Genomic DNA, 11,417 nt, shown 5'->3' with positions numbered 1-11,417 from the left:
GAGGCGACACTGTTTGTGTGTCCTTGATCGACCGTTAGATGCACACGAAATTTTCAGATAGACGCCTGCTCACCATCTCTGAACGTTACAGATGCCGTTCTTCTATACATCGACAACTGACGAACATATTTCGAAGCTGCACATAAGAAACCCTGAAAAACTTCGCCGAATAGTTTGGAAAACTCGTAAGATAAATACTACACTCGTCGTAAAGTTGCGCGGAAAAATTCAGCGAGAAATAGTGTGAGAAATGAGTGTCCTGAAAAACATTATACACGTTCAAGATTTTTAGCGGTGTTTTCCATCAGAGATCAATGATGATCGCTCTGTACGATTAACGCGACAATAGCTTGGTGTCCGCTGATGCCAACCCGCTGCTACAATGTTATCTTGTATACTACGCGGGAATCCCCGCAGGCTTCGTTATTTGACAAGGCCTTTTGTTTTCTGCCCACCAACTGGTTCCTGGTGTCGATTTATTTTAAGGAGCAGTATAGAACACGATATTACAAATAGTCCAAAGAAACTTAGTTAGAAACTTAGAAAGTTACGAGCTATACATTTCTAGGGACAGGTGCGCTTGGTCTTGCTAAGCTTCGGAATTATTTTTTCTCACTCCCTTAAAATAGGGTAAGTTCGAATGGTGTACAATGTGTTCGAGTCGTTCTTATACGTAAAAATCGCGATCCTGGTTAACAAGCGGACTATCAGTCGCTGAATGCCTTGCAATAATATCCGGCTCGCAAAAGAGGGAGCTCATGCCCCCTTACAACACACATACCGAGAGGGAAGATCTATTGTAACTCTTCATTTTTCGAATGTGAGTAATCTTGCCGTCAGTGAAAATCTACGTCGAAATATGATATAGACCGAATTCGTGAGTACATTCGAGACTATACCGTATGAAATAGAAGACTCGAGTCTTTTATTTATCTGTCGAATATATAGAGTGTGGGTATATAAGTTTTTCTTCAAGGTGGATGTCTACCTAGTTTTGTGAAAAGTGTTCAATATCAATCGTCCATTCTTCAGGACAGGTTAAGTCATGCCGCTATTGTGTGCTAGGAAGACGAGCTACTGGCACGCGTGTTTCAGGTCGTTCATCCTTTTCAATCGTATTGTAAAAATATGCATTTGTTCACACGGTGGTTTGCTTCGGCATTATAAACTACTATTTGCTATTTTTAAACCTGGCATCGGGATTCGTGTATTGCCACCGGCTGAACTTACTATGTAGCAAACAGATACTAGGCGTGTATTTCGCTATTAGTAACAAATCTCCAACTTACCGTGCTCCGTTCTCCGTACAAACTCCGTTAGCTCATGCTATGAGCGAGAGATTTGGCTTACCCTTAGCTCCGTGTATGGCTAGTGTTTGTTTTTCGTACATGGGCCCGGCGATTATCGCAGGCATCATCTGTTGTCGTATAATTCTCACTAGTTCGTAGCTCAGTCCAAAGTTCCGCGCCGATACGCAGAGGTGTTGCGGCAATTGTGCCATCGTACAATTTTTTGGGTGTTCCATTGCACCAGCCAAACTGAATCCGCTCATTTAAGGGCAAAAATCTGTGCTATACTAATACTTGCAAACTTGTTTGCCTCGTAGGAAAATATCTTCTGCTCTTTGATCTTCTTTACACTATCAGGTCCCAGATCCACCTAAATAGTACTTCTCATACATAGGCTAGTACGTTTGAAATCAGTCATCTGTCGGTATGCAATATAGTTATTGCACTATGGTTTCTTCTTTGCACCATTTAATGAAGGAATACAGGTACAAAGCATCGTCTCGCTTCGGCATCTACTGGAAATTAGATTCCGAATGTATACGAACGCCCTGTTGGACGTCGTGAATATACGATAGAAAACCGTTACAGGATACGAACGAAGCAGTCCAGGTCCCAATGTGGAACAGTCAATAATTGACTGATGGATTTGTTGTCCAAGATTAACTTGTTGCATTCTGTTAGTTGCATACGTACGTTGAACACCATTTTCTAAATTTCAGCGCATTAAGAGCGGAACGCGTAATGACTAGTAGTGGCTCATCTAAATCACCTGACGGCAATCCGGTTCGGCGACCATTCGGGGAGCCATTACTCAACGTACTGCAACCTCCAGTTATGCAACGGTCATCAGTCAGCTCCACGGCCAGCCATCAGATAAGTGTTTCTATTAATATTAACACCGATTCAATGGGCCCACCGTCATCTAGCGGCTGCGTTTCACCATCAGCGTGGAAACAACAACATAGAGGGATATGGCGGCCTGCGAGAGGTACGGTATCGCACTTCTTTACTCCGACGTGGTCGTCGAATAGTTCCGGTATGACTCTGCCGCCATCCAGCCCTTACAGCTCACAATTTCCATATCTGGTAACCCATATCGGTATCAGAACTACTGAAGGTGTAATCCCACGCTCACCGAATGACTATGGTACACCGTTGGCAGTGATGTCAACGTCGGAGTTCCCAGCAGGCCCGTCGACGCCCACAGAGGAAATCCAATCGCAATTAGCACTGCCAGACAAGCATTTTCAATCTATGGTTAAGAACATTCAAAGACTAGCACGATCTGTTAACATACATGAATTTCGTGAGGTAGACCTAAAAGATCTCTTGGGCACAGAGATGGTAAGCGATAACGTAATTGACGTCTACATGCAATATATCACTCGAAATCGCGATCTTGGGGCATTCGCCTTCCCGGCGCGTTCTTTAGTTGGGGACCAAACGCTGAGCATGGAAACAATGGTGCATTACAACAAGACCCCCAGCGACCATAAACTGTTGCTATTTCCCGTAATATTTGGTGACGCCAACGAGCGAACACAAAACCATATGGGAGTTGGTTATCACTGGGGTTTAGCTGCTGCCAATTTGGAGGACGGAGTATTAGAGTATTACGATTCTTGGTTAGGCACAATAGAAGATCGAAGAACCGAGATCAATAAGAAACTCGCCCGAATACTGGAGTATATTAAGACATTTGCCGGACGTCAGGATCTAGAAACCCGAATACTAACGGATATACCTCAACAGTCAAGTAGCTTAGACTGTGGAATCTTTACCTGTATGTATGCCGAGAACCTTGTAAACCGTACTCCGATGAATTTCTATCAAGTCAACATGCCAACTCTACGTCGCAAAATAGCGGAAACTATGAGTACCGCGGGTTATACATTAAGTGGCACAGGAGCGCGATGGTACAGATCGAAGGCACGTCCAAGCCGCGGATTGGCTGCTCGTCGACGCTCTAGAGAAAAAATGCGTTCAAGCTGATCTGTGTAATGTACGCGTCTGCATTCTGTTAGGTGTGAGCGTAAGCAGGCGTAGCCGTAATCACAAACACTGGCGATTTGTATCTATTAGAAATCTGTCAAAATCTAGCAATGTGGGCGGCGTGGTACAGGTTCGACCTATGTACGACTCAAAATTTGAATAAATTATTGACCGGCGTCGTTTTTTTATATCTACTTATAAAAAATGCATGACTTACTCCCAGTGATATCGATTAAACAGACGTCAAGATGAATCAATATTTGTACTTTCTCATTATACTCGCTGGCACTGAAATTCATATAGGATCGAAGCACATGTGAACGACCAAGCCAGATTTTTACTTAATGGGTGCGTCATTTGGGCCGTACTAAATCAACTGTTTAAGGATATCATCTTAATGCAACCCAGAAAGCTCTTGCGTGCAGGGTCTAAGCACTACGGAGTGATCCAGCCAGAATATTGTTAAGCATCGAGTGACGCAGTAAAGAAAACTGGTAGGCATTAGGGTCTACGTCTGCACCACAGTAGTAGCTGTGCAGTGCAAATAACGGGGACCCCAGGCGCAGAAACCCAAACTTGCCGGTACTGCCGAAAATTGATCAGATTGACAAGAAATATTTTGTCAATATATAAAATATATAAAAAAAAAAATATATAAAGCAGCATGCATCTCGTTAAAGACTAATCTGAACTTTTTCGGAGAACTACAATTGAGGTCGAGCTCGTTTTGGTATTAGGGTTTAATCAGCAAATTGGTTGGCAAAATCGTTTTAGTACAACGACGTTTCGCCAACAGCCTCACTAAACAAACCTCTACTTCTAAATAATACGAAATAATATTTGTTTAAATGCTATCGACGACGATGAAATAATGTTCAATGTGAAGAATGTCTTTCAGCACCTCATCGGCACCCCGAAGCGGCAATGGGCTTCACTTGTGAAGTTCGTTACGACGAACGTATGAGAAAGGAACTGCAGTAAACTGCTAAAAACAAGATTCGATCGACCTGAGTCGCGTCTTATCCGCGTATCTATCAAATAATGTGCGTGCAAAGGCATCACGTAAAGGTGCACCTCGATTTTCGACGAGACTGGAAAACTAACACAACGGATTTTTCAGCAGTAGATTCCGATTCAGTTTTAACTGGACATACGCTGTTTTACAGTAAAGCTACAGAACATTAGGAGAAGTCAAAGCTGTTAGCGATATCATGTTTATATGTTTAGCCTGTCCGAGCTCAGACTCAGTAAAAGACGAACGATCTCACTTGCATTAGTAACTGATGGCACGTGGAGAAAGATCGTTGCCTAAATTGCGCCCGCTTCATTAGACCTTGAAAAAGGCGCGCCCTTTGTAAACGATGTAACGAACAGGCAGGTACAAATACCGGCGTCAATAACAAAGCGCGTTGTACTTACGTACACACACTATTCTTCACACTCCAGACAGGTGTAGAGTAGTACGCTGCAAATATTGTTTCTGGGTAAAGGCTTTTGGAACAAACGGTCAAACCGAGAGCGATATCAATATGCTAGGTAACATGCGGGCGCAGGATGAGGCGCCACTAAAAATTGAGCACGCATAACAGGTAGCACCACGTATGAGACGACGCTTACTGGTTGTTTCAGATTCGTACTCAGGCACGTCAGAGGACACACGACAACGTTTTGAATTGTTTCCTTGCCCAGCTCCTGACCCATATATGTGCATGGGAATCACAGTAACATTGGCGTATTGAGTGTCTGAATATTGAAGTATTCAAAGCTCGTCCCAATATAAACAGTATTCGGCCAGTACGGTAATATAATGTTTAGAATGCCATTTCTAACAAAGATTCTAGAATAGTAATGGCTCAACTTTATTTATTAGATAGTACTTCATAGCACTTGCCATTCAAACGCGTGCACAATTCAGTGACGATATTCGTGTAGGAATCAATATAAAAACCTGAGACGTTTGTGAATATTATAGAAATAATAACTGTGCCTTCAACAACCAGATTCGGACGTTACAATGAGAAAGATTGATCTTGTTAGCGTGCAACTGCTCCATCAACTTAGAGAAAGGTAGAGGAAAGAACTTTATTGAGACACTTGATAGATATTTCCATTCAGAATTTGCCGAGGAAGAACAATTTGCAGAGGCAATACATATTATAACGTACGAAATACGCAGTATGCGACCTCGGTTAGATAGGCAGGTACAAACTGAGTTGACAGATCATCACTCGTACGACTATTATGACGTGATTGAACAACATATACGCCAAGTAGACAACTGGGCATTTACTAATATAGACAAAACTTCAGAAAGTTAGAGATCTTCTATTTCAAAACCTGTATTAGAGAAAAACGGGTCGCGTAAGAACCTTTCCCCACGGAGGCATGAAGAGAAACAGTCATATCGTGAGTTCGTTAACTTCACTGGTAGCTCAAAGCTGATTAGATAACGTATTTCAAACGCGTTTAACCTTCGATATGGTATCCTACGTAGATAGTCCTGCAAGACAGAAGGACATACTTGCTCCAACTATATTGGTTACGAAAAAAGAAGAATATTTTCTAGGCAGTATTTTTTGATATGCAGAAAATACCAAGTTCAATGAAGAAAGCTGCTTGAAAGGTTCAGCTTTCAATGACCCATAGTAGCACCTATGGGTGACATTTCTCGTAAAAACAGTGGCAAGAGTATTATTTCGATAAATATTAGAGATTTTGCAAAGAAAAAACTACATCATTGTAAATAACCTAAAATTGAGTATTTTATGCACGTATCTAAGTAATTCTTTGCAAAAAATGTAGAAAATGTGAAAAAAAGAAAGGAAGAAAGATCTGTTTCGATAATATTGGGTAGGGTAGAGTTGTACTAACACAACTCGAATATACGTAAAATAGCATTAATAAAAAAATGCAGAGATTGGTTTAACGACATATTATAAAGGCAAGTATGTCGTGGTTACTTAAGCTCTGTTTCGACCTTTACGTTTTGGTATCGCCGTCAGGCATTCGATCAGATGGATGGCTGGCTGCCAGCACCAAACCAATCGTGTGTTTATGAACGGGTTCAAACCCAGATGCTGCCGTTTCAAAGGTTTGTAGGAGAAAATCTAAATCAGTACAGTGAGACCCTTTCTGATATCCTCTACAACCCTACCGAAACGTTGTTTCAAGGACGTGTCTTATTATAACATTCGTGTTAGCTAGAACACTCTAAAACCGTCACTCAACAGACACAGGTGCCACAGATAAGGAACAAGACGCTCAGATGAAAAAAAAACACAGAATTCAATCTACACCACGCTTTTTGTAGCCAGCTCACTTTTGTAGAAGCATGCATAACGACTCGCACAACTTAGTTGCATACTCTAGTTATTTAAAGATCATATCTCGAAGAAGGATCCCTTGTTCTGCGAAAAAATCGTCTGCATACAATCGTATGAAGTTCGAAACCTTTCGAAGCTGTGCTCGAGCGCTTAATCAATGCAAATAAGCCAAAACGTGTACGTGAATAATTAATTCCGAATATTTTCTGATTAGCGCAAGGTCACCCAACAAGTGTCTGAAAGAGTTTTCGTATTGTTTGAAAATGCCTTCTGCTTGGCATCGGCGTACAGCTTAGTTAATCTCCGCTAAGTTGCCTCCGCCTTATCCATATATCCTGAAATATTGGATAGCGATTATTGCATGCGATCTAACTGCCATTTATCAGACCGGTAAATCGGACCAATTCTTCTGTCATCACATTGGTTGCTTGGCTTATCGTTGTTCCATCGAAGTATTTTTTGACTTGGAAAATAGGTAATGCTTACTGTAGCGACCTAGCCTTTAACGGTTGCACCTTAATCTAGCTCTGCGCTCGAATCAGGTTTACCTTTTCCTTAACGTTTGCTTGAAACGTTTCTCTCCCGTTCAGGATTGTTTAAGACTATTCTGCTTAACTGCCAACTGTTTGCTAGCGTCAACAGGCATTATTTAAGCATATAGTGCGACGAAGTGGCTTATCGTCCGTTCATTGTTGACAAGCCTCAGGTAATCAGACAGATGCAAAAACTGAACTTGCCGAGACGGGATCAAAGTGTGGAAAAAGTGGGAAAAATCTAAACCAATGAAGAGTCTGAGACTAACGAATGACTCCGATGCAGATGTAGAATCCGAAGTACTGAACGACTTAGAGCAATTGAACATTTCAGAAACAGCTGGAAGCGGTAAAGGCTGCAGCGATCATGGATGTGCTTTGGTCTCGCTGCAACAGCGGTTTGATATTAACAAAATAGAAAAAACTGCAAAAAAGTTTAGGCTGAACTTTAACGAAGGTGATTTACGCTCCCTTACGATACCAGACGAGCAGCTGCACGATTACGCGATCGACCTTTACTTGCAACTTGTTATCGGGCGTGCAAATGACGACCGACTATCGAATCAAGAGCTGCCGAAGGCGTACGCGTTCAGTTCCAGCTTTCTTTACAGCTACGAAAACTACCATTACGATGTCGTCAAGGGCGCAATTGACGACCTTCAAAAATACGACCTTCTGCTGTTCCCTGTTAATGAAAATGGCGTTCATTGGTGTTTGGCCGTCGTTCATACAGGAACCTGGACTATTGAATACTACGATCCGTTATGGAATCAAAAAAACGAAACTGCCCATACTGACAGTGTAAAAAAAGTCAATACGATTAGAGACTACCTGTCGGAACAAATGGAAACACAAAATATGGAATACCGCACCTGCTCAGTTCACTTTATCCGAGATATCCCGCAACAGCAAAACAGTTATGATTGTGGCGTATTTGTTTGCAAGTATGCCGAATGCATCGTGCTGAGAAAAGAAATGAGATTTGAACAAAAGCAAATGTCTCAGTTCCGCAGTCAAATTGCGCGTGATATGGAGAACGGCGCGCTTGGGTCGTAAAGCGGACTTTTACCGTATAACTAGAACATACGGCCGTTAGCTGTGCGGCCGAAAATCTACTATGCCGGCTTAATGTCTAAAGAATGATTAGAAGGTTCAGGGAGTAACCGATGCGATGAAAGGCCTGACGCTTGGTCAATCTCCCGAATAATAACAACATTAGTTTTTATACATTAGGCTCATGAAGGATTTTAATCTCGCATCGTTCACTGTCTGGCTATCTGCGCTTGGCTTAACAGCAATAACGAATAGATTTTTTCGAAATTTCTACACGCAGTAGCTAGCTCTACAGATGGCGTAGCGGTGTCGTTCTTAGGACAACATGTGTTATGGCCATTTGTTATTTCCGTAGTTTATTGCGGGAAGTTAGATTACCTGAAGTATGAGGTGAGTTTTTTTTTATTGGCTAGACGCATTCGTGCATATAAAAAAACGTGAATCCATGATATAGAGTTAGCCGTTGAAGTAGACATTTTGTACTTTCAGCGTGGCGCTTCGTTTCGCAAATAATTTGTGGAACTGCTCGAATAATCCAGATTGCCTATAGTACCAAACACATCGCAATCGAAGCCGATGTTGCAGCTGGAAACCGCAGGTTCATCATTAGCGATTGCTCACGTTGGCTAACTGGCGATCTATTCGTTTAACACTTGACGTTTAGCGTTTCAACTCCATGTGTGTACGTGTTGGAAGGACTAAGCAAATTCTAAGGCATGTACCCAACTAGATGACAGAGACGATCAAGCTCCTGCTTCGAACCTCATGAGGTAACACTGATAAGGAACTGCGGTAACCGCTTAACTAAGATCACACATTTCCTGGTCTTATCGTCACGTTTTACCAATTAGTCATGATTATAGTCAGCACGACCACTAGTTGTATTTTGTTCAAAATGATCTTAATTCGTGTAACTTAGAGAACGGGCGAAGCAATCGGGTAATCCGGTTTTGAAAATCATCATATGGCAAACGCCGTAACTTGCCCCCACACTGGCAGTTTACCGTTTGGACGTTGCTCATTATGATACACTTTATGTCTGTGATTAAGAAACGTAAAGTTCTTATCCCAACGCTGTTATTCCTGTCTGTTCTCGGTGGACGTAAGATGACATTGTCAAGATTTTAAAGTGGACGAAGGCGGCACACGCAAGATTAGCGTATAGCGCTGCGGCTATATTTTATTGGATGAGATAAAACATGACAGATCGTCACCGCAGCAGGATCGCAAAATTCACTATAGCGTGATTGTGTGCAACTACGCCGATAAATGAACAGCTAATGTACCGATTCGGGATCGACTGCAGGCCAATATTCATCTATAAATCACCTATATTCTAATCGAATGAGCTACTATTTAGAATAATCGGTAGTTGTGCATTATTGATGGATTTTATAGAGGAAGCGTCCCCTCCTTTCCTATAATGACAGCCGTAAACTCAGATGATAGACCCAACTATTCGCTTGTTCCCACACGCTTCGCGAAGCCAAATTTATTTCAATCTTATACTGGATTTCTTATACGAACGAATTCCAATATACACCGGCTGGTATCGCCAATGATTAGCTTATCTACAGTCAGCCTTGATCCTTCACTGTTGTCTTCACAGATGGCGTTGGAGTAAATCAATGCGAAAAAAATTCACATAACGCGGACACCTTTATAGGCGAATTCTTTTATAGCTTATATTGCGTTTCTACCTGCAGCATAGATTGGATCTCCCTGCCAGTGAATCCGCCATACCGTCGACCAATACCTGCTTCAAGATATCGCTGGTACCAAAAAACAGCTCAAAATTGCATCTCCCGACAGAGTTTTGCTATTGCCTGTCTGCGTTTTGCCTGTACTCCTTCGGTCGTCACATCAGCTTTTGTATCAGGTCATCAGTATGTAGTGAATCAGGCAGTATCTCTGCAAATAGCCTATGCGTTGGCCTGATATTTTCACGATAATCACATTATTTTCAGCACTCAAAAACGAATTAGTGTACAAATACCTATGGGAATGTTTTATGTATTATGCACGGTGCTGCCGTTAGGCCTTGTTGCAGGGCTAGGTTCAACCACGCAATGAAGCGCATTTGTGGTAAGTCCAAGTGTCCACAAATAATCATATCTGCCTTGCTTTTATAGCTTTGAGCAGTTGAAGACTTGGCAAGGTAAACATTTTATATATCCTATTATGGCTCGGTGTATTTCGAATGGCTATGACTTCGCTGACATAAGAAAAGCCAAGCTGTGTCTTCTAGATGCTTAGAAGAATCCGAAAAGGCTCGGAGCGTATATGATTGCTGCGTACCGAATGTTTGAAGCCATCATTTTTAATCGCTATTAGTCTAAAGCTAGTCGTTTACCATCTACACTTCAGTATAGTCACTGTTTCATCTGTAATATGATGCAGGCAAGCCCTAACCAATAAAAGTTATAACTTAACTATATGAAAAAAGAAAGTATCAGCATTTTTAGAGATAACTGCAGTATCAAGATTGGTCATCATGGCCAATTATATAGCTTCTCCTGACGTTTCTGATTTCTTCTAGCAGATATTTTCGTAGGTTTATCATAATCGCTGGATTGGCGTCCATTTTAGAACGAAGCACTTGCATGTATTATTGCCTGTTATATCTTAACAACTGGAATTATAGTTATGTATGTTCTGCTGAACCCCTAACCCAGTTTCGTTTCACTCGTGCGTTGTAAAATAGACATCAAAGTTGCTTTCCCGTTATTATTGTTATGGTAAGGCTAACAATGCGGGTAGTAAGAGGCTAGGAGGGAGGGTGAGCAGATCAGTGGGTGTCTATTACAAAAAAAAATAGTATAAACAGAATCAAAGTGCAGACGTGTACAAACACTTAAATGATGCATTTCTTTAATGGTTGACCATTACTCCCTCTTAGCGGATGCTTGATTCGATGCGGGAATCATCAGGGACTGGCAGACACAAAGACGCTCTTAGCGTAAATGTTTCAAGGTTAATGTCCAGTATCGTCGTTAGGCCCATCAGTGCGACAATTTAGACTAGAGATTATGTAACGACGATGATAGACGACTGTGTCCCGCAAGCCAAACAGGACTAAACACTGTCATGCATTAATAAGATGGCCTGTGTCTTCCAAGTACTAATCACACTTATCTATTATGGTGCTTCTACTCCTCCGAGAATGGTAGATGAGTTCTTAGCACTTAAACCAGTAGTACCCGATAGCAATTACTTGATTATATTAG

At 41.7% G+C, this 11,417-nt stretch overlaps 2 protein-coding genes across 2 annotated transcripts; both read left to right on the top strand.

Annotated features, from left to right (window-relative positions):
• Positions 1-672: 672 nt before the first annotated feature.
• On the top strand, positions 673-3,457 carry LOC111265593 (sentrin-specific protease 1). Its single transcript, XM_022842404.2, has 2 exons — positions 673-820; positions 2,009-3,457. The coding sequence occupies exon 2, from the start codon at positions 2,031-2,033 to the stop codon at positions 3,279-3,281; it is 1,251 nt and encodes a 416-aa protein (XP_022698139.1). The 5' UTR covers positions 673-820; positions 2,009-2,030; the 3' UTR covers positions 3,282-3,457.
• Positions 3,458-6,986: 3,529 nt separating this feature from the next.
• On the top strand, positions 6,987-9,530 carry LOC111265591 (sentrin-specific protease-like). The gene is made up of 3 exons (XM_086970547.1): positions 6,987-8,580; positions 8,680-8,960; positions 9,298-9,530. Exon 1 carries the CDS (start codon positions 7,387-7,389, stop codon positions 8,191-8,193), a length of 807 nt encoding a protein of 268 aa, XP_086826673.1. The 5' UTR covers positions 6,987-7,386; the 3' UTR covers positions 8,194-8,580; positions 8,680-8,960; positions 9,298-9,530.
• The last annotated feature ends 1,887 nt before the right edge of the window (positions 9,531-11,417 follow it).

This window comes from Varroa jacobsoni, unplaced genomic scaffold (assembly GCF_002532875.2).
Source record: "Varroa jacobsoni isolate VJ856 unplaced genomic scaffold, vjacob_1.0 scaffold_991, whole genome shotgun sequence".
Taxonomy (NCBI): Eukaryota; Metazoa; Arthropoda; class Arachnida; order Mesostigmata; family Varroidae; genus Varroa; species Varroa jacobsoni.
The sequence above is the reverse complement of the archived record's forward strand: the minus strand, read 5'-3'. Positions and strand labels throughout refer to the sequence as shown.